Here is a 26,846-nt window from a genome sequence, read left to right as displayed (position 1 = left end):
TCACATCACAAATGGACCCCCAAGCTTGTTATTGACCCAAGTTGGAATCTTGTAAATTTTATATCATTCAAACTACGGGTATAAAGTTAGGTTAAGGAATTTAATGCGAAACAAATTTAGTGAACTGATAAAATACTCCCAATTAGGTGGGTTAGGTTAGGTTGACACAAGGATCAAAATTTCTTCATGTATCGGCCGATACATATCATATCGGAGCCTTCTCGATACACCCCTACAGGGATGTTTCGGGTCAACAAGTGGTTCAGATGGTAGACCAACCTTAAACCGGTCCCTCTGGACCAGTTTCAAAAAAAAATAAAAAAATAAAACACAAAAAAACAGTAGCAATACAGGCTGATATACCCTACCGGCATATCACCCTGTCGATATTTTGGACCTTGATTTGACGAAATGGTGGAAATAGACTTTCTATGAATGTGGAGGCAGAGAACCTGATCTGCCACCTACTCCCTTCCATTCAAAACTCAATTTGAAGAACATATAAAAAGGGAACAAGAAAACTGAGAACAAGGGGAAAGGGGGTTCTAGAACGCTAAGTCATAATCTTCAAATCAACCAGCTTGGACTTGAAAAGTGGAGTTTCTGTAATTGGTTAAAAGACTCGGAAGCAAGTATTATATCATGTATGACCAACATGCATACTTTGTGACTGTATGTTCACTCTCTTGGTAATATAACATACAATCTAAGAAATTGAGAGAGGACTAAGAACATAACTTTTTTTGGATTTTGAGAGAGGGGAAAGTTGGTCAATGGGATTTTAGTTCCCATTGACCAAGAATCCCATGTTATTTTTTCATATTTATGTGGGGACCAAGGAAACTTTATTTTCTTGGGTAAGTGATACCCATCTCCTAAGTGGGTAAATAACTTTCCCACCTAGGGGAAGTTGCGAACACTTGATGGGACAAAAATGCCCATTTTAATAATGGATTTTTATGGCTACAATGGTCATTACCTTATTTACATGAGAAATTAAAGAACATGGGTAAATGCTTACCTGGTTAAGTGTTTCCCAGGTAACTGCATTTACCCGGGTAAGTAACTTGCCGAAAAGCGAACAGGGCCAAAAAGAAAAAGCAACAAGAAACAAAAATATTTTTTCCAATGAAATTGAAAATTATAAAACCAAATCCATATCCCAATGGAAGAATTATATACCTTGATTAATTAACTTACGGAAGATTTCCATCCACATTCCACATTCTCTTGCATCCTCGCATTCATTCAAGATACAACCAATGCTGTTGCCAATATAGGTACCGGATATCGAAGTAAATCATTTTGGCAAAAAAAAATGGTCTTCGTGAAAACCACTCTAAATCCTGCCAAAAGAGGGAGGGAGAATTAATCATGATGCTGAACCAAATGTAGAAAAAACATTTAAAGGTATGTAATGTACTACTGACAAGTTACAAGTTATATATGGGTTAAAACAAGCGATCATCTCAGTGTACACGTACTGTGCTTGGGGACTAAGATTTTTTGAAGATCAAAGACTGATGTGCAGTCTCAGGGTACAGAATTTTGATATTTTAGTAATAAAATGCACTCCTTACCAGCAAATCTGCTAGATCTGTTAAGATGCTGTAGCCTGGTTGGTCTAAACATGAAGGGGAGGATGCATATGGGAGATCATACCCGTTGTGATTATTTGGAATGTTAATAGTCTCAAAGGAGTCTTTTTGACGGCTTCTTTTTTCTTTTTTTGTGAAGATCATAGACCGATGTACAGTCTCGGGGTACAGAATTGGCTACATACTGTATTTTGATATTTTAGTAATAAAATGCACTCCTTACCTTTAAAAGAAAGAAAAATAACTGGAACCCTCAGTCTTCTATCACAACCGCTAACACACTAGTTTAAGGAGTTAGCAGACAGAAGCTGGTTTGGCTAACTTACCCTTCTAAACAATTTGGTTGTAAGTCTAAGCTAGATAAGAATGGACTGAGCAACACTGGGCTGTCTCTAAGATTTGAACAACAAAACATGTATTACTCAGCATATAAAATGCATACTCTCTTATAGGCTAATGATAAAAAACAGGAGCATATTGGGGACTGCCAATTGATGCCTGTGATATTCATGAAAATCTGATAGGTTAAATTTGTCGTTCTGGCAGCTAGAGACCTCTAGAAAAACTGAGACAGCACAAGCAAAGGGAGTTTGACATTGGGCAACCATGGATTGTTTGGAGGTAATCCTAATTCATAAATTACTACCATTAAACAGGACAGAACAAATTTCCTTGAGTCATCTCAATATAACAAGATATGTGTTGAATTCAATTAAGAATTAGTTTTCTTTGTTTATACTAAGTTTTGTCAAGGAGACTTGACTTGTTTTAAACCCCTTACTAGAAAGTGTTTTATTTATGTTATTTGTGACCCAGCATTGAGTTTATTTTCCATCATATGCCCATTGTATATGAATTATTTGACTTTCAATTCAAAGTTGATTATATCATTTTAGGCTTCTCCTGTGCATGTTGTGACAAACCAAAGATCTAGAACGATTGGCAAATAGAGAAACAGAAAACAAAGTAACTCAAGAGCACACAAAGATTATGTGGACCAGTAGCCTACATCCAAGGGAGGAGAAGAAATCCACCATATCAAGAAATGGAATACAAAACTTGAGCAGCCTCCCACAAACCCTAGTGCCCAGTGCACTGTGCACCCGAAAAAAAAAAATAAAAAAAAAACTCTCATTGTCTACTGTCTCACAAACCCTCATTGGGACCCATATTCGAAAATGGGTTGGGTGGAGCAAGTCCTCTGCATCCACCCTCAATGAATTTTCCCCTTCAGGTTCTTCTACACAAATGTCAAGTCAGGTCATGGAGCAGGGCACAAAAACAGGAATCTAAGGCACATCTTATAGTAGAAATGGTAAATTCTTTTGTTTTAGTTACATGTATGATGGATATAAATTAAAAATAAGGTAACATCACTTTCTCATATATATTTAGCTTTTAGTATATCAATATTTAATTGTTTGACAAGTTTGCAAAAATAAAAATAAATTTACATTCACAATTCAACTCATTTCATCTTTCTCTATAATTTAAAGCATTGTTGCCAACTCCGGTTCTTGTGTCAAAATTTGGCAGCATTTCTTTTTGATGATAGGCACACAAACATTGTCAACAGAGATTGATGCTCTTGTAAGAATAGCCTTCTTTCCAAGACCCAAGGGGGAAGATTTGTATGCAGGTCCACTAGAGTAGCAATCCCTTAGTCTCTATGGGAAGAACACAATATAAGGGTGTCCAAAATATAGACAAGACTCAAGAAGAGATAGACCTTAGCACAGTTCAGGCATTGATGACATAATCAAGGCATGGACAAATATTTCAACTTCTTCAACTCATGGAAATACAACTCCCATCATGTCGACACCCTACCCAAAGGGCATCTTAAAGCTAAAATTTTGATAGATGCTGCATGAGGAACCAAAGGCGAGGCATGCGCCTTTTGAAGCAAGGCGCATAAAAAAAAAAAAAAAAAAAAAAAAAAGCTAAAAATCAAAAAATGCCAAAATTTTCAATAAAAAATAAAAAAAATATTAGGCATAATATTAATAAAAATATAAACTCAAATTTTAAAATAAATGTTTAAAAAAACCTATTATCTAAAATTAAAATACATAAATATAACATGTAAAGTATATTCAAATGAGAATTTAAAAATAAAATCAAAGAAATAAAACCCACAATCTCTTTTTCTCTCAATTACATTACTTCAAGTAGCTAACGTGAAGTAAAACATATTACATTCCTGATTCTACAAGCTGCCTCTGTGCCACGCCCCTCAAGGCAAGCCCAAACAAGTACACGTTAAGTCTTAGATTCTTAGTTCTCATACAAAAAAAATAATGTTTTATAGTTTTAATTGCTTTTTAAGAAGATATTTTATTAGGATTAATGAATGAACAACATTACCAAAAGGCACACGCCTGGTAATGAATGAACAACATTACCAACCGCTAGACACAAAAAAGCAAAAAAGCGTCAAATTTTCAAAAGGCACATGCTTGGGCTGAGGCGCAAGGCGTACTAGGCACACGCCTAGGCACACTAGGCGTACGCCTTTTGAAAGGTTTGTGCCTAAAACCTGGGCGAGGCATCTACCCTAAAATACACCTCGCTTTTGCGCCTAGGTGTGCTTTTTAAATCATTGGTCGATTGTCCACAAATGATAGGAATGATATCCCCTAGCATGTTATTAGGTATGGATCCTACTCTAATTAGACCACCAGCTATCCCCACTGGCCGCACTCATCTCTCTCACTACAACAACATCACAGTTATCAAGCGAACTTCAACCTCAACTGCTATTATTGACCAAAAACATGGCATAAATGAACAATAACGAGAACTACTACAACTTTTTTAAAACAGTAATGCACATATAAACATGGGATAAAACCTAAGACCAGATTCGAGCACAAAAATTCAAGCCCAACCCAAGCAACAACTCTTGCTGGTCAGGTTAGGCACAGGTGGGGCCAGCCCAACTTGTAGCCCTACTTATAAGGTAAATTACAAGGACCCTCCCTATACAATGGGGTTAGTGACAAAGACCCCCTTATACTTTTTTTGCGACAAAGACCCCTTTGAACTTTGACCATTAGACAAAGACCCCCCTCCCTTAGCATTCCGTCAGTTATCAGCGGAAAAAACTCATTTCATTGTTACAAGAGTATTAAATCCCCAAACTGCCCTTTTGATAATTAAATCCCACAAATGCGATTGAAAATGCCATCTCTGCCTACATTCTACCATAAGAATAGTGTGGGAGGCTTTCTTCACCATTACAAATTGCATCAAATGGCGAAGATCAAGGTTCTTGAGCTCCAAACAAAATCGAAAACTGAGCTTCTGAACCAGCTCAATTTGCTCAAGGCTGAGCTTGCATTGCTCCGAGTGGCTTACTGTTAAGGTTTTTAGGTTGTCCATTGCTCGTGTGCTTACCGTTATTTCCAAGAAGCACAAAGCTGCATTAAGAGAAGCAAGCAAGAAGAAGTATGTGCCATTAGATCTCCGGTCAAAGAAGACTCGAGCAATCAGGCACTGTCTCATAGCTTTATTGAAAACCGAGAGGGAGAAAAAGAGGGAGATGTATTTTGCAATGAGGAAGTATGTCGTCAAGGTCTAATATGGACATTGAACCGATGGTAGGCAATGGTGCTGTTTGGGTAATTGCATTTTTGTTTGCTTTTTGGTTTTAGCCCTTGTGTAACCGTCTAGGATGTCTTGTGAGTTCCTACTTCCTATTTTGTGGCTAGACGAGTATTGAAGTTGAAACAAGGAACTCAGGGGTTATGTTCTTCGGTAGAAAATTTTATGCTACATTTTATAAAGTTATTTCAGTTTGATAATAAAATGTCATCTTTGCCTGAATCTTTAGAGCTTCAACTGTCATAGCCTCAATCTTTTGCATTGAAAATGCAAGAATCTCATCCACAGTCACTAGCTCCTCATTCACATTCCAAATCCCTGTTGCAATTCTCTCTTTATTCCTCCCATGGATGATTGCTGAAGCAATGTCTTGAAAAGCTACCTGTTCTGCAGTTTTACCAATCAATTCATCTATTTGCATTGAAGATAAGATTTCAGAGCTTGGTTCTCCAACACCAATGGTTGCCATCCTCTGAAAGAACTCAAACCCACTCAAGGATTTTTGTGAGGGAAGAATCATTGGTTTTGAGATCTGCCTTGCAAGTTTTGGGGTTTCTTTTCTTGACACTTCAATGTCTAGAGGGTTCACGGCAGCCAAGTAACCACTCTCTTGTTTGAACCACATAATCCAGGCCCTTTCCAAGACCATGCAAGAAAACCTAGGATTCAGCCTCACTATCTTCTTCATCTCCCCCTTATTTGAAATGTGGAATATCAGATTGATCAAGTTGAAACTCCTTATCCTCTTCATCCTCAAGCACCTGAAGAAATTCCCTTGTCACTGTTTCTTCTTCTGCATCTAATCTTTGTGATTCAGTTTCATCCTCTGCTTTAACATTGTCATCTCCCATCATAGATTCAAGAGCTTTGATTTTCTGGGCAGTGGAATCAAGTTCTGTTCGTCTTCTTAGATGAACATACGTACCCGCAAGTACAGATGAGTGGTTTCTTTCCTTTTTATCTCACTGGTTCCAAATTCAGAGAGTAGTTTCTCTTTTTTAGGGAAACAATTGGACAATGGGAATAGGAATTGTAAGCAGAATTGAGGTGTCGGGTCCACTAATCTGAACTTAACCATCTATGTTAAACGGTCAGATTGTCAATAGGGTTCTCTCTATGTGTCATGTTACTTCACCCAGCAACACATCAAGTATGACCAATAATACCGTTACCTGGTAGGAACCTTGTGTCCTTGTCACGACCCATAAGAGAAGTGATGGAAAGGTTGGAGCCTCATCACGACTGTCATTCTTCCATTGCTGGAAAACCAATGGCAGCTCTGATAAATCCTGTTTGTCATCATTTTCCACCCTTTGCACAGACCAGTTTCATGGGTTAGCTTGTGGTTGACCCATGGTAAGCAACAGCCAATCCGACGATGAGGAGGATGACCACTATTACAGAAGTTATCTTCTAACTTTAGCTAAGAAAACATTTTCCAACAAGAGGAGAGAGGGACTGTGGGGAGAAAAGAAAAGAAAGAAAAAAACAAAAAAAAAATAAAAAGAAGAGTAAAATGTGGATTTGACGCATGAAAGTATGTTTAAGAGAAAAGGGCAATAAAAAGAAAATAAAGAAAGTTCAAATGGGTATTTTGGTAATTTAACACATTCCATTGACTTAACTAGGGGGTCTTTGTCTAATGGCCAAGGTTCAGGGGGGTCTGTCAAAAAAAAAGTGCAGGGGGGTCTTTGTCACTGACCCTATAGCATAGTTTTCAAGGCATCAAGGTGAGGCTTAGTGACAGGGGGGCACCTTGTCGCCTAGGTGGGCGGTTTTTTTAAGTAAAAATCACATATCCTAGGGTAGTTCCCTAGGTTCCATAACCAACTTTCTTTAATATCTATCCATAATTTTCATAAGAAAATTATAAACTTCACTAGAAAATCAACATATTTATGAGAAGAAAAAGAAGGGAAGAATATAAAAAAATATAGGGGCTGAATCCCTATTTTTGATGAAGGAAAAGAAGAAAAGAAAAGATGGAAGAAGAAGAAGAAGAAGATGTGGAAGAAGAAATGTGTGGACTAGACAAAAATGTAAGTTCTTCCCTTACTTAATGGTTCAGATTTTGAAGTCATTGAGGGTTCAATACAGCAGTTAGCAATGTTTGTGTTGATTAAACCCTAACAAATAAGAAAATAATAAAAAGAAATTAGTTTATAAACACAATAAATGAATACTTTTCTTTAATAATATCTAATTTATAATTACAATCTCAAAAAAATAACAATACAAAAGTATTTCATTACACACTATGCAAAACTGCTAGGCGACTGGGTGAGGCGAGCCTCCAAGGGCACCTTGTTGCCTAGGCACCCGCCTAGGCGTTGCCTTGACAACTATGCCCCATAGGCCATAGTACAAGGGGGGTCTTTGTAATTTACCCTTAAAAGTAATGAACAATGAAACTACAAAATAAAAGAACAGCATGTATTTCCTGAAGTCTCCATAAAGATAACTGCAGCATTTGACTATCAACAATAATTAAGAATCAAATGGCAGATTCAAAAAACATGGGAGTTGGGCAGCATAGTAACACATCCACCAAAACAAAGGCAAAAACATACACTGCAATAGTAAATACTAGAGGTCATCATGCAAAAATTTAATGGAAAACAAATTGCAGAGAAGCGGTGAACATACTACCTTCTAGATGTTGAGGCAGCTCCAGAGGTCCTGTCAAAGGAATACAAAGTTACTTAAGATTCCTTATATGCAAATTTAAAAGGAATTGCAGCATAAACCCAAGACATTGAAGACTCAGGTTGCAAACATTGAGATCATATGAAAAATCACCAAATACCTTGCCTGCTGCTTCCCTCCAAAATACATGCCATGTCTCCCATTACTTGACGCTTTGCTTTGAATAGCACCCAAAACTGTTTTATCAGGATTTGATCCATTTCCAACTGACATATTTACAGAAGATTTGCCATGTATTACTTCAGATTGCAAACCATTTGATTCAGACACATCTCTAGGTTTGCTCAATACTGTTACATTTGAGAGATCTTGAACAATGTCAAGAGATACACCATTCAGATGTTGATTCTCCACAACTGGAAAGTGCGAAGATATATTAGATACATCTGTACGAGTGGCATTAGAATGTTCTGTTGAAACACTTATCACAGATTTGGTATCAATTGAAGGAGCTTTCTTAAGGCGATTAGACTGTGCCATAGGAGTAACAGCAACAGATGGCATTAATGATGAATAAGGGGCAGATGCTGCAGCAGCAACTTTTGCAACTGCTGCTGTTGCTGAGATAATTTCCTGTGCTCCTTCACGAAGCTGAATAGAGTCCCCTTGAATCACAAATAACTGAAAGTACAATGTCAGATTCCAATGCAATAAAGATTACATGAAAAAGTACTGGATGCTACACAAAGACTTACTTCAGGATGACCGGCCACAAAGTCATCAAGTTTTCCATATTTTTGCTTATAATCATGCCAATGAAGAGGTGCAAGCATTTTCCCCAGTCTATTAGGGAGCTGTGCTCAACGAAGATAAAAGTCACTGATTAAACTCTGAAATAAATAAGATTTCATAGCAAAAAATAAATGTAGTGCCAACATTTGTGAATTAAGTCAATTAACTTACAGTTGAACTAATTCTTATTCTGCCACCAGAACCAGCTGGAATGGCACGAACAATGCAAGCCAATAGGGATCTTTCATCCAGCAGAGTATGCTCTGGTACCTTTGCAGGTGTCAATAAATTTGTAGTCCGCCCAGCTGAAGTGGAACCTTCAACAACACCACTGACAGTGCAATTCACGGCTTCACTGGAATCAACTGGATAGGTAGGTATATCAGATACCGATGCTTTCACAAGGTTCCATGGTTGTTCAATTGACAGACTCTGCCCTTCTTTTGGATGGTTAATTGATGAGACAATGCTCTCATCTTGTCCCTGCAAAGACCAGATTAGCTTAAAATTTATGGGTCTCGAAGAATTCAGATGGACCCCCTTTGAACCAACCCTATAAAAACAATCAAACCTTTTTCTCATTTCTGTTTTTTTCAGGGTGGTGGGTGGTTGTACATGGGAGTGAAACAAAACATAATTCAGGTATTCTGCACCAGAAAATTACAAACCTTGACCTGACTTTTTTCTTCATGATGATTCAATCTCAATGAGTCATGAATTTGAGATGAGCCATCTTGAAGGTTCTGATGTGGTTGTCGGGAAACCAAATACCCTCTATCATTTGACTCAACAACCTGATAAACAAAAGGATTCATGGGTCATGTCATTCACTAAGAATAGGAATTCATAATATGTAAAGAATGCAGTAATTGCATCACCTGCTCTTCTTCAGTGGGTGTATTAACTAAAGAACCAGGCTCCCGATTTTGGCTGATGTGAGCATCCAGATAATCTGGAGGAAGAACCTGCCCGTCTGTAGAAAGCTCATAGTCATAATGTCCATCAGACCTCAAAAGGTTCTGATCGGTTTCGGAAGGTTGATGTTGATTTTGATTTGATACTTGTGAACCCTCTGATACAGTCTAAAGAAAGAGAGGGAAAAAACTAGTAATTAGAAAACTGTCAACATTGCATATAGCATTCCTTCTGGGTCTGCGCGTATTATCACCTGCTGATTTTGCCAATGCTGCTGGGATGAAATTGCAGTGATTGGCTGAAAATGGCCCACTTGAGACTGAGGAACATGTGAACTGACTGCTGACATGGAGTGTGGTACACCTTGTTGATGCATAACAAAAGGATGAAGAGCAGTCACTTGTCCAGGTGGAAAGTAAGCACCCATGCCAATCATGGATGATTGAACAACTGGAACTCCAGGGGCATGATCAGTCTAAAAAAACACAAAATTACAACATTAATCAAAACATACAAATAAAAAAATAAAACCTCTGAACAAAAAGTTCTTAGATGTTAAAGAGCATCAACCATGTCACTGAATACAATAGCATCCATCAATCTTAAATCCCATAACATCAAACATAATTTATATAAAACAAGAAACAACAGCCAATAATAGGAAAAAAAAACATGGATCCATTTTCTTTATATTGATAACAAGAACATGGATGATAATGGTTGAGTGACAGCTAACTCAAAATAAAAGGTTACACATAGCAACAATGTTTTCAAACCACCGTTGACCCAAACGGTCAGACCGTTTGAACCGGAAACCAGTCACTCTACCGGTTCTGTTCTTACCCTGAACCAGTACTTAGTCAAAAACCATTGAATAGAGGTAGAATCTGTTTTAAGTTTAAATGGCGGCCAAACCTCTGCAACAATGCCAACAACCAGAGGTGGAATCTCATTTTTTGTCTTCTTAAGTTCTAACGGCGGCAACCACCTGAATTTAACTTTTCGAAACAACCACCGATGACCACAATTTGCAGCAGCTACCAGTGACCACAATGGAAGGGATTGCAGTGGCAATAGCAGGTAATCATTTGATTTCTGTTTTTTTTTTCCGATTCATTCTCAAATTCTGCATTTTAGTATCTCATTTTTTTTTTTTGCAACACTGGGGTTTTCTTGCACAGGCCATCAAGTATTGATCAGCGGCAGAAACCTCCATTGAAGCCAACAACCAGAGGCAGATGTAATGTATATTCTATTTTATTTTCTACTTTTTAATATATATTAAATATATTTATATTTATAATCATAGTTATGACATCATGGGTCAGTGACCCATTCAACCCAGATGGTTGAACTTCTGACCCAGAAACCGGAGGCCAAAGTGGTTCCGTTTCCGGGTCGGTTTTTAAAACTTTGCATAGCAAGAGCAAGGTGTGCCACCAACTTCACTTGTTGCAACTTGCAAGAAAACTAAGAAACCAATGTATATGATTTAGTAAACCATCTAAACAACTACAACTCAAAAAAATTTGGAAAAGCTACTAAAATGTTAGGATTCCAAGTTGATCAATGACTGTATTTCATCATTCAAAGGGAAAAATCTTGTACGCTTGGAGCAAGGTTCAAAGTATCGGTATTGTCTATTGCATCAGGAAGCTTGGATATGGATACATATCAGGATACGCATGTGTTTCTACAGTTGCTACAGTAGTCCGAACCAGTAAGGAGAAGAAGAAGAAGATGAAAGAACTGTCAAACCTAATAACTAAACCCTATCAGTCGACCTCTTAATAGTGATTAGGCTTCTAATTAAATGTACAAGGACTAAACTGCCCCTACTTAAGTATGGGACAGAGAACCTCTAATAAGACTGCCACATAAGCTCATAATTTAACCAAGGTGAGTTGACTAATCTACCCTTGTTCGGCTAACTCTAACACTCCCCCTCAAGCTGGAGAATATATGTCATATAATCCCAGCTTGTTACATATATAATTCACTCTCCCTGAGCTTAAGGCTTTTGTAAACAAATCTGCCCACTGATCACCTGAGTTTACATGTTTTGTGCTTATCTCTCCAGTAAGAACCTTCTCCTCACAAAGTGGCAATCAATCTCTATGTGCTTTGTTCTCTCATGAAAAACAGGGTTGGATGAGATATGGAACACGGCTTGATTGTCATAGTACAACTTCATAGGTTTATCCATGTGGAACCCGATTTCTTGTAGGAGATTCCTCAACCACACTAATTCACATATAGTGTGTGCCATGGCTCTGTACTCGGCTTCAGCACAGATTCTAGCCACACCCGTCTGCTTTTTACTCTTCTGCGTCACAAGATTTCCTCCAAGAAATGTGCAGTAACCTGTAGTAGATCTTCTATCAGACACAGAGCTCCCTTCAAATATCTTACAATTCTAAGAACTGCATTCCAATGAGATATACAAGGGTTCTACATAATTGACTCATCACATTGACTGCAAAGGAGATGTCTGGTCTCGTGGTAGTCAAATAGTTCAGCTTCCCCACTAGTCGTCTATACCTTCCAGGATCATCAAATATTTCCCCTGTATCACTGCTCAACTTAACATTTGGTTCCATAGGAGTCTCAACCGGTTTTGCACCAAACAGTCCTGTTTCGTCCAATAGATCGAGAACATATTTTCTTTGGCACAGGTTTACACCTTGTCTTGATCTAGCAACTTCTATACCCATGAAATACTTCAATGTCCCAAGGTCTTTTGTTTGAAAATGATTTGGCAGAAAGACCTTGAGTTTGTCGATCCCCAATTTGTCATTGCCAGTTATGACAATATCATCCACATAGACCACTAATAAAATCTTTCCAGCTTCTGAGTCATAGTTGAACACTGAGTGATCAACCTGGCATTGTTTCATTCCAAAATTCTTCACCACTTCACTAAACTTCCCGAACCAAGCACGAGGCGATTGTTTCAACCCATAAATTGCCTTTTTCAGTCTGCACACCTTACCAGCCTCCCCCTGAGCAACAAACCCAAGTGGTTGCTCCATATATACCTCCTCTATAAGGTCACCATGAAGGAAGGCATTTTTATGTCAAATTGAAATAAGGGCCAATCATACATAACTGTCAGGGAAATTAACACACAGACAGAGCTAATCTTAGCCACTGGAGAGGTCTCCATATAGTCCACTCCATACAACTGTGAATACCCTTTAGCAACAAGTCTGGCCTTCAGACGCTCCACACTTACCATCTGACAAATATTTAACAGTATACACCCATTTACAACCCACAACATGCTTACCAGGAGGAAGAGTAGTGAGCTCCCACGTGTGAGTATGCTGAAGAGCAAAGAGTTCCTCCTCCATTGCCTGCCTCCACCCAGGTGAACTAAGAGCCTCTTGGACATTGTTAGGTATGGAAATAGATGCCAATAGTAAAACAAACTGGCAATGTGAGGCGGAAAGGCGAGATACTAAAACAAAATTGAAAATGGGATGGAGAGTAGCACTATGTTTACCTTTCCGTAAGGCAATGGGTAGGTCAAATCCTGGGGGTTCAGCAACAAAAGCAACGACAGGATCCGCAGACAAGGTAGAAGCTAGAGGAGGGGCCAGTGTCGTTCGACATGTATACACTTGCCGAATTGGTGGTCGTTCAGTAGGGATCTGCACTGGATGAGGTAACGAGTCAACTCCAACAGGAACACCCGAAACGGGATCACTGACTAGAAGAGGAAGAGGAAGTAAAGGTGGAGACGAAGATGCTTCAATTCCTGAGAAGAAGGGAACAAACTCAAAAAAAGTAACATCAGGATAGACATAGCACTTTCGAGTAATGGGATTGTAACACTTGTACCCTTTTTGAGTCCGAGAGTAGCCAAGAAAGACATACTTAATGGAGCATGCATCCAACTTGTCTATTCCAGGACTCAGATTGTGAACAAAGCACACACAGCCAAAAATACGAGGTGTTAATGGAAAAGGAGACAAGGTGGGGAACAAGATAGCGAAGGGAGACCGACCATGAAGAATAAAGGAGGGCATCCGATTAATGAGGAAACACGCAGTAAGTACAACATCAATTCAAAACCGTTTAGGAACACTCATATGATGAAGAATAGATCGAGTTGTTTCAAAGAGATGACGGTTCTTCCGTTCAGCCACCCCATTTTGTTGAGGAGTGGATGCACAAGAAGTTTGATGAATGATGCCATGCTGTTCTAAATACTGTTGAAAGGAAGTTAGAAAATATTCACGACCATTATCTGAACGAAGAACTTTGATTGGAACACCAAATTGTGTACGTATTTCAGCATAGAATTTTTGAAAAATGGAAAATAATTCATTCATTTTTTTCATAAATAAATCCATGTCATTCTTGAACAATCATTAATAAAAGTGACAAAATACTTGTAACCATTATAAGACTCTATTTTGATCGGGCCCCAAACATCTAAATGAACCAAAGCAAAATGACTCAACATACGACTTTCAACTCTAGGACTGAAGGAAACACCGAGCAAAATGACTAACATACGACTTTCAACTCTAGGACTGAAGGAAACACGACAATGTTTCCCAAACTGACACGACTCACACTGTAACACTGACAAATGACTCAAAGACGGAACTGGTATCTTGAGTGCCTTGAGAGAAGGATGTCCCAGTCGACAATGCCACTGTAGAGGAGTGAGTGAAGTTTGAAATGCAATTGACGATCCACCACCGTCAAGACAATACAATCCACCAGCTTCATGCCCCCCACCAATCTCCTTCCCCGTCCTAAGATCCTGAAAAACACAAGAGGAAGGGAAAAAAGTAACAGAACAATTAAGAATCTTGGTTAATTTACTAACAGACATAAGATTGAATGGAAACTTAGGGACATATAGAACAGATGATAAAGAAAGAGAAGCCATGTCAACATTGCCAACACCACAGATGGGAAAGGAGGAACCATTGGCAAGGGTAACAGTTTGAGATGTGGAAGTTTCAAAGAGAGAAGAAAACACACCTGGAGTCCCGGTCATGTGATCAGAGGCTCCAGAGTCAATAATCCAAGGAGAGGTTTTAGATGACAGGCAAGCTATACCTGAGTGGGCAAGAGTAGCAGTAGTGTAAAGTGGACTGAAGGAACCGCTTATACTCATCACGCGGTACACTCACCATATCCCTTCCGGAAACATATGTAGATGTGGAAGGAGTTAGGTCTACCTGTTGATTATCACTGACATCAACCCCACTAGCAACAGCATGATTGGCCCATTTAGAGGGAAGGCGGCCATGAAGATCATAACAGAAATTTACGAAATGTCCTTTCCTGCCACAGTGGGTACACTTCCTTGTAGAGCTGCCTTTTACTTTACCACGGCCAAATATGGAACCACCACGACCTCCTCGAGAGGCATGTCCTCCCCCTTTCGTACCATGTCCACCTCCTCTGGCTGTCACAAAAGCTGATCTATCAGATTGTGTGAGATTCTTTGTCTGTCCCAAAGAAATTCTGCGAAGCCGAACAAACACTTCCTCAAGTCTAGGAAGGGTAGAGCCCCCCAATATTTGGGCCCTAACTGGTTCATACTCTGATTTCAACCCCACTAAGAACCTTGTGACATCTAGTTGTTCCCTCTGTTGTTGCTGAACTTTAACATCTGGAGTAAGAGGATGATATACATTGAATTCATTTTTTAGGTTCTTCATACTGGCATAGTACTCTTCTAGGGTTTTATTTCCTTGTTGCAGACCAAAATACTCCTGATAGAGTTGATATACCCTTGTAGTATTATCTTGCCCAGAATACAGCTTCTTGGCATGTTCCCATATGTCCTTAGCTGTATCTAAGAACATGAAGTTGGCACTTATTTTGGGGTCCATACTGTTCCATAGCCATGTTATGATTTGAGCAGCTTCCTGTTCCCAATCATCAAACCCTGGAGAGTCAGCTGGTGGTTTATCTTCTTTCACATGTTTCACTTTTCTCTTTGCTATGAGAAAAACTTCCACCGACTTGGCCCATAGAACATAGTTCTCACCATTCAGTTTAATTGAGGTCATCTGTACACCTAGATAGTCAGAGGAAACTACCACACTAGGTTTCTGATCACTACAGCCATCTCCCATTGTTGCCATGATACTCTTTCAATGCTACCTCTAATCTGAATTCCCAATCACCAACTAAGTGCTGCTATCAAGAGTTTGATGTTCTAGAACCTACAACAGTCCCTAAACACAATGATAGATACACACGCCTTTGTTCTTATCCACATCACTACTGATTTCACAAAAAAACACAGACTACACCGACATTAATTCAGCACTTACTAACCACATGCAAGCTCTCTTACAACTACTCAACAGAGTTTGTGCCTCACAAGCACCACCACACAGCCATAGCTGTCACACACAATACAAACCTGCTTTAACGCTTTTAAGAGGGCACCACAAGACCAACAAAAACTCAACTAGTACCATTGCATTACACATTGCACCATTCGGCCACCTATAGTAGCAGCCCTTACACCCTTTGGTCATTGTAAACACAGCCTATTCTTGGAATTTTTCCAAGAACTAGGGCAACAACCAACCTAGTTCTCTAGGTTTTGATCAGTCCTCTCAAGTTCTTGAAGATTTTCAACCCAGAAATACCAACAGCACACAGAGGAGAGATAACCAACCTTCGTTTGAGAGCTTCAGCCAACCATTCACTGCTGAAGTTGTTTTCTTAGGAAAGGAGGTTCTGTGCACGAGAAAAAAGAAGAGCTGTGATGTTTCAGGCCTGGGACGAACCACTTTTCTCCATTGACAGCCCAAAGAAGAAAAGGAGAGAACTGAAGCACGAACTGAAGTTGTCACGAACTGAAGTTGTCACGCTCTGATACCATGTTTCTAATGTTGCTACAGTAGTCCAAACCAGTAAGGAGAAGAAGAAAGAGAAGGAGAAGAAGAAGATGAAAGAACAGTTCGAACCTGATAGCTAAACCCTATCAGTCGACCTCTTAATAGTGATTAGGCTTCTAATTAAATGTATAAGGACTAAACTGCCCCTACTTAAGTATGGGACAAAGAACCTCTAATAAGAGTGCCACATAAGCTCATAACTTAACCAAGGTGAATTGACTAATCTACCCTTGTTCGGCCAACTCTAACAGCATGAATATGGTGGAAAGATATGGATATGTTTGGATACATAGAGGTTAGAGGAAACTGCATATTATAGTAGTTTATATGAAGAAATACATTACAATCAATATGACAGGTCATATTAAATTATTAGTTAATAATTATAAAAATATATTAGACTATGAGAATGTGTAAGATCCACTACACAAATGATAATGCAACTATTATATTTTAATTAATAAATAAATTATTTTCTACTTATGATCTTTACTTTTGTATATTAACTGATAAACAAGTCAAGTTAATCTTAACCTCTTACTATGCTAGCTAATGACTATTTACCTTCTTAAAATTCACTAATAAAAGCAAGTTGATTTTGTAAATGATTTTTATTTATTGTAAATAGTAAATATATTGGTGTTATTATAAATTAAAGTATTAATTAATAATTTATGGAAATATATAATCTTAATTTAAAAATAATTCAGATCCATTAGAATTTCTAAAATGTCTCATATGCATATCCATAAAATTTTAATTACTAAGATAAATATTTTATTTTATAAATTATTAAAAAATAAAAATAAATTTTTACATAAATATTAAGATTAGATTTGATAGTTCATCCATAAATATTAAAAATCATTTTATAAGCTTCCGGATTTCACAAGTATTGCAATATGCGCATCACCTGTTACTTGTAAAAAAGGATAAGTATCAATATCCTAGAGATTTGCACATGCCAACTGATGTATACAATTCAGGAGAGACAATAAGAATGTCAAAAACAAATCAGAGAGTAATCTTCAACAGTGTATTGACTTGAATCTACCTTGGTTGATGCATTTCCAGATGTAACAAAAGGAGGAAAGTTTTCTACATTTCCATTTGGCAGGCCACTACAGTTGCCATTTGCAGTGCCACCTTCAATTACATTGAGCTGGTTCCCCCCCTTCTTCTGTCCAAATTGAGATACATCCTTTGAATTTGCATGACTAATGTGTGACTCATCTTTATATACTCCACTCTTTTCTCTTGCTTCAGCCAACTCTAACTGAAGCTGTTGCATGGTATGCAAATGAAGCCTCTCCATTTCTGCAAACTAGCAAACATAACATAAAAAAAAGTCAGCCACTTTTAGTATAAACCAACATTTAACCAGAATAGGACATAAGTGTAAAAGAACAAGTAAATGACACAATTTCATCCCCATGAAAATACAAAACCTAAGGGCATGCATATATTACACAAACTGGGGGAGAAAATGCTTTAACGAGTTCAAAGATGAACATAAAAGCAACCTGTCTTTGACAACCAAGCCAAAACTGATTAAATTGTTCTGTACGTTCTCGTAACTCAGCTTGTAATGAATGATTGGTTGTTGATTGCAAGGCATCCATTTCCTGAACACGTGCAATCCAAGCATTTGCCTCCCTGATTTGCTCATCCTTGTATAGTATAGTTTCCTGTGCAACCCTATGCTGTAAAATGGGTCAATGTTAAACAGTTAAAGACAGTGTACCTCTTCAGTTAAGAAACAAACAATCTGATAAAAGAATAAAGTTTAAGAAATTATAAAAGTACTAAACATAAAATGAGATGTAAAACATTTTTAGAACCTGAATTCAGGCTGATGCTTGATTACAAAAAGTTTTCTTATGAAAAGACAATCACATATTCAGATAAAAAGACTGATAAAAGTTGAATTCCAAAATGTAGTTAAAATGCTTCAATGTGCAGTCTTTTTTAAAGAAAAAGAAATTTTCCGAGAAATAGCTCTCATTGGGAAAGATGCCCCTAGTTTGCCAGGACATGTAAATATAACTGATATCTTAAGCCTATCCATCTATATATGCATTCAAGAGAAAATAACTTTCATACCCTGGTGCACTAAAGGGAGAACCTATTCCCTGCATCCATTGTTTTCTAGGCGCCAAGGTGAGGCTAGGTGACAGGGGGCGCCTAGTCACCTAGTCACCTAGGCGATGGATTTTTCAAGTAAACAACATATATCGTAGGGTAGTTCCCTAGGTTCCATAACCATATTTCCTTAATAATTTTTTTGATCAATTATTTCCTTAATAATTATCCATAATATTCATGAGAAAAGTATAAACTTCATGCTAAAGTATAGAAAATCAACATATTTACAAGAAGAAATAAAAGAAAATTCAAAAAATATAGCAGTTGAACCCCTATTTTTGTTATAGGAAAAGAAAAAAAGAAGAGATCGAAGAAGAAGAAGAAGAAGAAGAAGAAGAAGAAGATGTGGAAGAAGAAAATGTGTTGATTAGACAAAATTTTAAGTTGCTCCTTACTTATTGGTTCAGGTTTTGAAGTCTTTGAGGGTTCAAAACAGCATTTAGCAATGTTTGTGTTGATTAAACCCTAACAAATAAAAAATAATAAAAAGAAATTAGTATATAAACACAAAAAATGAATATTTCAGGTTAATAATGTCTATTTTACAATTATAATCTCAAAAAATTAAGAATGTAAAGGCGTTTTATAACACAATTTACAAAACTTTTTGGCGATTCGGCGAGGTGAGCCTCCAAGTGCTCCTTGTTGCCTAGGCATCACCTTGAGAACTATGCCTTCATCCCTGACAAAGCCAACCAAACAATGCCATACAAAGGTATCTTAAACTTAAGTGACACATCCATTGCATTTTTTATGGATGCAAATGAATTGGATTTGATCTGATTCAAATTCGAATTCAATCTGATACTTGCCAGATTTGAATCCATTTATTATACTAAACAAATTGAATCAGATCAAATAAATTTGATCTGTTAATTAATCAGACTTCTTTTGATTATCTTTCCCCTTCGCTTTCATTAATTCTTAGAAATGACGATGGAGGCATAGAACCGCCGGCACCGGATGTAGCACAGGCTGCAAGTTGCCAGGTTCCACTCTCCTCTCCCTCCCACCCACCCACCCCCCCTCTCATATCTCTTGCACCAGTGAAACTATTTTTCTGTTATAGTCTTTTAGATTTCTGCAGACAGAGTTCTCTTCTGAGTGAATTAATTGGATGCTGTTACTGTATTTTTGTTTCAAAAGCATTATTTTTCTGTTTTAGGTTTCTGCAAAACAGAGTTTTCTTCTGTGTGACTTCATTGGGTGCAGTTGTTGAGTATTGACTTGAAATGTTAAAAAGAACTGAATATGTATCTAGTCTGTCTAGTTGCAGTTAAGCATTGAATCTCCGTTGTCAAATCTAATTGAATTTGAATAGAAAATATGTATATCCACCGGATTCTAATCGATCCAGACACCATGCATTTCTTACCAAAACAAATCCTGCTATACCCCTATCCCAATTCAATTTGATCAGTTTGCATCCCTAATTTTTTAACCAATGAAGGATGGCAAGGAACACTAAGCACAGCTCACTTGATGTAATGTGTTAAATTGAATTCCAAAGAGCATAACAGAAGTGCATCCAATAACTGATAAAAAAAAAAACAGAAGTGCATCCAAAAAAGCTAAGTAAAAAAACCTGTTCCTCCAATTCAAGGAACTGCCTCTCTTTTTGTTCAATATGCTCTTTGAGGTCATGTATCTGTTTGAGATGTTGAACTCTTTCAGCTTCAGAGTTATCACGCTCTCTCCTGCAAACAAATATAATGATCCCACTTCATATCAAAATGTACGCTAAATAAGAAAATCATCTTGAAAATAATTTTACTTCGTAACATGACCTTAACATTTGGGATGGGGCAGGGAGCTATGCAACTGCTGAAGACATGCTTCTGTGGGTTTTGGTGAATGTAGAAATGAAATTATGCCATCATAAAGTCACAAGTTCATACCGGAAGGTTGCCAACTCCTTGTTTTGCTCTCTAAGAAGGTCCTCCTTAGCCCAGGCCTATAAAAAATAAGAACATGACAGGAAATAAGAAATCAATCTTCGAAGCAGACGGGAAGTTAATCAAGGGAGTAAATAAGCAGATGCTCAACAAACCACTTCATTGTCAATTTTAATTGCCTGTAACTCTCTATCCTTCTCTTCCAACTTCATTTGCAATTCATGTATGGTTTGTTCCCTTTCTTGTAGTTGATCCTACACAATCAAAATAAGTCACATTAGACGGGAGGAATGAATGATAATATTCTCTCTCGCAGGAAAATAAGATAGTATATGAAGGCAAGATTTGAGTTGGTGACAGAAGCATAAGAATCCCTCAATATCATTTTGCAAGTCGTTTACAAAATTTGAACAACTTCACTCATGAAGTCACAATAGTGGCAGAAACAACGATAATAATAGCCATTATAAACAGCACCGGACTTGCATTTAGATGATTTTAGAGGTCCATGGAAGTAGCATAAAAGCAAGAAAAATCGTTCGTGAACCTACAGCACTTAAAATAAGAAAGGAGAACAGCATAAAAAATGTAGTCGATTTTCCCTCGATGAGTGATGTAGAATGCTAAGAAGTAAGAAGCAACAAGTTATCCAATTGAGTCCAACTTTCGGGGAAATGGTTTATAAATATCTCCACATGTAGACGGCAAATAAATGGATCTATAACAAGTTAACAACTAATACCTTTAGTTTGGCGGCAACATTAGTATGTTCTTTGATCTGAGCATCAAAGCTAGTCTGCACCTCCATTATCTCGGATCTAGCTATTAGCTGAGCTCTAAGCTCGATTTCCATCTGTTGCAGTTGTTCCCTCTGTCTGGAAACACCATGAAGACGTTTCTGCAATATGTCATTGTCCAAGCTTCCATCCACGGTAATCGAACAGAAGTCAACATCAAGTGGCCCTGTTCCCTGCTGCACCTTGCATAACACATGATTGCGCTCAGTCCTAAACGTGCATACACGGACACATAGACACAGAGAAAAAGGAATCACAAATTGCAACCTAGTACTTAGAACATGAACCTTACCTCATATATTGTTCTCTCATCGGATTGCCCCATCTTCGACCGCTCCAACTCCTGTCCAATAATCACGTCCAACTTAACAACAAAAGAACGAAAACAGAAAGCAGGAAAATGGAGAGGTAGAACGAAAGGAATATTAACCTCATTTGCGGCATTCCGAACAGAATGATTATCGGAAACGGCCCGCCATTCCTTCCTGGCAGACTGAGAAGAAGGCATTGATAGCGAACTGCCACGCCCTGCGGCAACTCCGGCCGCAGCCTCCATCAAATCAGAAACTCCTCTATCTCTCTCTATCTATTTCTGTTTTCCTCGACGAGTTTTAAGTTGAGGTTGGAGATAATTGGTAACGCGATGCGCTTCCTGCGAATTGAAAACCCTACTGTTCTTTTATACAAGTTTTGCAGAAACCCTAGAACCAGAGCATTTACTGGTAAAGCTACTTCAATGAGATTGAGCGTGAAAATAAAACGAAATAGAGAAAGGACTGAGACTTGAGAATACGAAGGCGAATAACCTAATTTTGACTGCCCAAGGAGAGAGATGCCTACTTTTCTTTCACTCAGTTTGGGGAGATTTCTTATGATTGCAAGGGCATTTGAAGGGAAGTACAAAAATACGCTGACAAGGGGGAGAAATAGATGGGAATGAGAGAGAGAATGCGTCGCGTCGCCTTGCTTTCAAAAATAAGAATTCAATTATAAGATTGGTCTTAATTAGAGGGAGAGAACAAACAAAAAAAAATGGTTTATCGGCTATCGCCTTTCGCCCATCGGGAGCGAGAGGGAAATCAATCGGACGTGGGACGAGGCTCCCGTCCCGTTCCACAATTTGAGTTCAAATCAGCCCCCCACAATACACGGCGGGATGTGCTGTGGGACTTTGAACCCCACTTGAATGCACTGATAGAGTTCGGCTTCAGTCCAGGCAGCTTCAGTCAATGCACCGTTCGCGCACAAGGACGCGCCACGCGTGCGTCTTTCAATTCGTGTAAACATTTGAAGCATGCGAGGGAGCTTTACGCCGTTACGTTGCAAGTTGCAAATAGTCTAGTCCGCTCCTCTCCTCTCGCTCGAGTCGCAAGTTCTCTTCTCCCTCTCTCTCTCTCCCCCCATCCACCCGATGGCAACTTAACAACCATTACCGCCGGCGACAAACACTCAGCCTGGAAACCAACCGCTGCTCGGGTACATTCAACTCTAATCTTGCACAAAGTGGGCAAGGAGGATCATGTTTCTGTGTCTTCGACGTTATCTGCTCCAAGCACTCAGTATGAATGAACTCCAGCAACCGGCATATCTCCACTTCTAGCAATCCTGCGAGAACTCCAAGGTGATCTTTGAGACTCACACAATCCGCATTTGAATCCTTCCTATGGATTGCATTAAAGTGCAAAACATTCAGAATCCAACTACTCAAAGCATTTTCTTAATCAGAGAAGTTTGAACTTGTAAGACGGGGTTTTGCATATTTCAGGCATGCAGGGCCCGTCATGCCATGTGGTCTCCGTCTCCCTCCCACCCAAGTCCAATGCGCTATCAACCTTCAATTTGAACCAGACTATGAGACATTTGAACTACTGACCACTATCAAGAGGTACGTGCAGTAATTGGTCCTTCACTCCTTGGATGAAATTAATTAAAAAGATCAAAATTTCCTAAAGATTATTCCTCACCCCATAGATAGCCCATTAGTTAGCCCTTTGTGTCTTCAAAGTTTCGGATGTTGCATAACACCATCTCCTTCGACTCTGTTTAATTACCGACGCTCAGCGTGCTCTGATCAATGAGACCTGGTGTAAGGGTATGCCTGATGAAGATGGGGTCGCTTTGTTGTGTGGTTGCAAGGCCACATGGATCCAATGCAGCCAGTGGAGAATGGTCCATTGGTCCCAATGAACCGTATTGGCGAACTAATACAAGTTTTTCACCACCCTTATCCAGAAGATGGGATCACAGTTTCCAATCTGAAGGTCTTCCATATGGATCAAATAATGTTGTTCAGCTCTATGGGTCTTCTATCTCATCAAACAGTAAAGAAAGCAGAGTGTGGATGAGAAGTGACCAATTTTCTCATCATCATTATTCTGCATCTGATGGTTTTGGATCATATTTTAGTAGTCCGTCAGATAGTTTTCAGACCGAATAGTGGACACCACTACCAGTGCAAAGAGCCAGTGCTGATGATTATGTATTTGTGACACTGAGAGGTATAACAAAAGCCAACATAGGGGCCCTTAACTTTTACACCGTTAAATGGAGGGATCTTCAGCTATCCCGTACAGTGCAGGATCCACTTCAACCTATTCAGATGGTAGTGAATATGAGTCCATTACCAAGGCACATGCTTCTTCACATCGTCGTTATTCTTTCATGTCCAAGCCTGTTCACCCTCTATCTTTTCCGACATGCCAGTTGCTGAAGTTCATTCATGCCGTCATGTTTTTCATGCTGAGTGCTTGGAGTAGACAACGCCGAAGACACAGAAACATGACCCTCCTTGCCCACTTTGTGCAAGATTAGAGGAGAATGTACCCGAGCAGCGGTTGGTTTCCGGGTTAAAGAATGTTAAGTCGCCGTTGGGTGGATGGGGGGAGAGAGAGGGAGAAGAGAACCTGCGACTTGAGCGAGAGGAGAGGAGAAGAGAGGAGCGGACTGTTTGCAACTTGCAAGCTAACGGCATGAAACTCCCCCGCAATCTCCAAACGTTTACACAAATTTGGAGGACGTGTGGCATGCGCGCGAACTATGCCTTGACTTAAAGCTGCTTGGACTGAAGCCGAACTCGCACTGATATGGGGTTGGTACATCCTCAGCCATGACTCTACGTCCAACTGAGGGAGTTCGGATCTGTTCGTCACAGGGCGTGCCTCACACCGACCTCACAACGTATCAGCCGTGTATTTGGAACATCTCCCCTAATTAAAATTTTACAAGTAGAAAATGTTCAAGGTGCACGGCTGATATGTCCTGTGAGGTCGATGTGAGGCATAGTTTGTATTGAGCAGATACTATCACCATCTGAGGACGACAATATTCCTATGCTGTGACTACACTTACATCGAGATTTTATTTTCTTGAGGCAACAATGGGCAAACTACTGAGAGGACTAACCACCCACTCGTAATTTGGGGTTGTAAAAGTAGTAATGATTTGATCCCCAAACTTTCATCCACACAGAGCTACTTGTAATTACCACTCTACAACTGTCACCAAGAAACTGTAATCACCAACAAGTTGGTGGAATATAATCGAGAAACAGCCATTGATGGCAAAATCCAGAGCAGATGGCCAACACCAAATTAAGGAAGAGTCATCCTTTTGTACCAAAATCAAACAAAAAGAATAAAGGAAAAGAATGATAGTTTTCACTTCAGCCGAGAACACCTCCTCCTTTCCTTTGAGCTCGGGAGAGGCTCTCAAAGCGGTTTGGCGAGCTCGTTGGCACCTTTGCTGCTGCTTTGCTGGTTTGGCATTGGTGCTTGATGCCTCGATGTTGTCGAGATCAATAGGGTCAAACTGTTGGTGATGGCTCTGGACCAAAGGGCCCTGTCTGTAGCCCGCTTCTAGGACCTCGAACGGGTTGTCTGCTAAGGGGAGCTCGAACCGCAAAGGTTGTGGTGACACGGGCTTTGTTGGGTGAGAGGCCCTTGACCTGCCCACCAGCTGCAAGGTGGGTGCCGAGATGGCGGCCGACCTCTCTTTCTTGCCACGGGAAGAGGCGCGGCTCTTGGCTAGATCTTGGACCTGGGAGGCTTCCCCCTCCTCTTGGTTCCCTCCCCGTTATCTCCAGAACTCCTTGCTATCCCCATGCCAAAGGATTTCAAGCTCCCTCCTCTGGACAAATATGATGGGTCTTTTGATCCAAATGACCATGTGGACGCCTTCCAGTCCCAGATGCACCTGGCACGGGCTAGCAAGTCCTACATGTGTGTAGCATTTTCCACTACTTTCAAAGGAGTGGCCCGCATCTAGTACCGGAACCTCGCGCCAGGGTCGATAAGAAGCTGAGCGTAGTTCATGCAGGTCTTCATCTCTCACTTCGTCACCGGCAAGAGGTGTCCGTGAACCCAAGAGAGCCTCCTCAGCATAGTGCAGAAAGAAGGGGAGTCCATTCGGAACTACATCAAGCGGTTCAATGATGCTTGTTTGTAGATACCCGACCTAGACCCTGCACTTCGCCTCACAGCAACCAAGCAAGGTATCACCCATAAGGAGTTCAAGTGGCACGTAGTTGTCAACCAACCCAAAACCGTAACTAAGTTCCTTAAGCTCGCGGATAGGTTTATTGGGACTGAGAAGGAGATCAACCAAAAGGGCCAACAGGCCCCAAAAAAAGAAAGAGGGAACCAGAACCCCCATCCCAGGGCGACAATAGGAAGAAGAAGGACATAGTTCGGGGGGCGAGGCCAGTCCAGCCCTCTCGATCCCCAGCAGCAGAAAGGGACTACATGCCCCTCAATACAAAATAGGTTCAGATCCTCATGGTGATCAAAGACGCCCCGTATGTGAAGTGGCCACCTCGGTTGAAGGCCGACCCTAGCACCCAGAATAAAAATTTGTATTGCAGTTTCCATAAAGATCATGGTCATAGTACCGAGAGTTGTAAAAACCTCCGTGATGAGATAGAAGAGCTCATCCGTTGCGGATATTTATGAAATTTTGTACAAAATAATAATAGTAATAATAATAATAAAGCAGGTCAATAAGGGGAGCAAGGCAGAGATGCCTGGCCTAGCGTTGTAAGGCTCAACCACGACTTCTTGATGGTCGCAACCACCTCCCCATATAACGCCATAGTAGGTCGGCCAATTACCCATGCCTTACGGGCTGTGGTGTCCACCTACTACTTGGCCATGAAGTTCCCTATGGACTTCGGTATCGGGGCAGCAAGGGGTGACCAGCTTGAGTCCCGCAAGAGCTATGTTACCGCCCTTAAGGGAAAAGCTAAGGTGGACGATGGCCTCGAGATGGAGCGACCTGTGGAGCAAAGCGAGGAACGAGCTGCGCCCACGGAGGAGATTGTCTCCATTCCGACCTCGGCAGAGGACCCTACCCGAACGCTTCAGATCAGCGCTTCTGTCGATGAGCCCCTACGGTCTGAACTGGTATGTTTTTTACTTAAGAATTTAGATGTTTTTGCTTGGTCCACGACAGAAATGCCCGGTATAGACCCCGAGCGGTGGAGGGTAGTCGACGAGGAGGTCGGGAAGCTCCTTGCATTCAATTTTATCAGGGAAGTCCATTACCTGAGCTGGGTGGCCAACCCCGTTCTAGTGA

The 26,846-nt window shown here is 39.8% G+C and overlaps 1 protein-coding gene and 1 pseudogene across 7 annotated transcripts; one reads left to right on the top strand and one right to left on the bottom strand.

Annotated features, from left to right (window-relative positions):
* Window positions 1-924: 924 nt before the first annotated feature.
* Window positions 925-22,425, bottom strand: LOC148881096 (uncharacterized). Of its 7 annotated transcripts, none has more exons than XM_088963358.1 (17): window positions 22,085-22,425; window positions 21,709-21,930; window positions 21,571-21,621; window positions 21,224-21,460; window positions 20,637-20,735; window positions 20,485-20,540; window positions 20,172-20,283; window positions 17,965-18,144; window positions 17,496-17,765; window positions 9,811-10,032; window positions 9,521-9,724; window positions 9,311-9,436; window positions 8,814-9,125; window positions 8,606-8,704; window positions 8,011-8,531; window positions 7,854-7,883; window positions 925-1,346 (listed from the first exon to the last, which is right to left on the bottom strand). In XM_088963358.1, the coding sequence occupies exons 2-17, from the start codon at window positions 21,832-21,834 to the stop codon at window positions 1,340-1,342; spliced, it is 2,652 nt and encodes an 883-aa protein (XP_088819484.1). In that variant the 5' UTR covers window positions 21,835-21,930; window positions 22,085-22,425; the 3' UTR covers window positions 925-1,339. The 7 variants fall into 7 exon arrangements, with proteins under 7 accessions (XP_088819484.1, XP_088819485.1, XP_088819488.1 ...); XM_088963359.1 differs by having other exon boundaries at window positions 22,119-22,425; XM_088963362.1 differs by having other exon boundaries at window positions 21,224-21,454; window positions 22,119-22,425.
* Window positions 4,854-5,181, top strand: LOC148881097 (large ribosomal subunit protein uL29 pseudogene; annotated as a pseudogene).
* Window positions 22,426-26,846: the final 4,421 nt, after the last annotated feature.

This window comes from Nelumbo lutea, chromosome 1, assembly GCF_056320005.1.
Source record: "Nelumbo lutea isolate HS-2025 chromosome 1, American lotus-T2T, whole genome shotgun sequence".
Lineage (NCBI taxonomy): Eukaryota > Viridiplantae > Streptophyta > Magnoliopsida > Proteales > Nelumbonaceae > Nelumbo > Nelumbo lutea.
The sequence above is the reverse complement of the archived record's forward strand: the minus strand, read 5'-3'. Positions and strand labels throughout refer to the sequence as shown.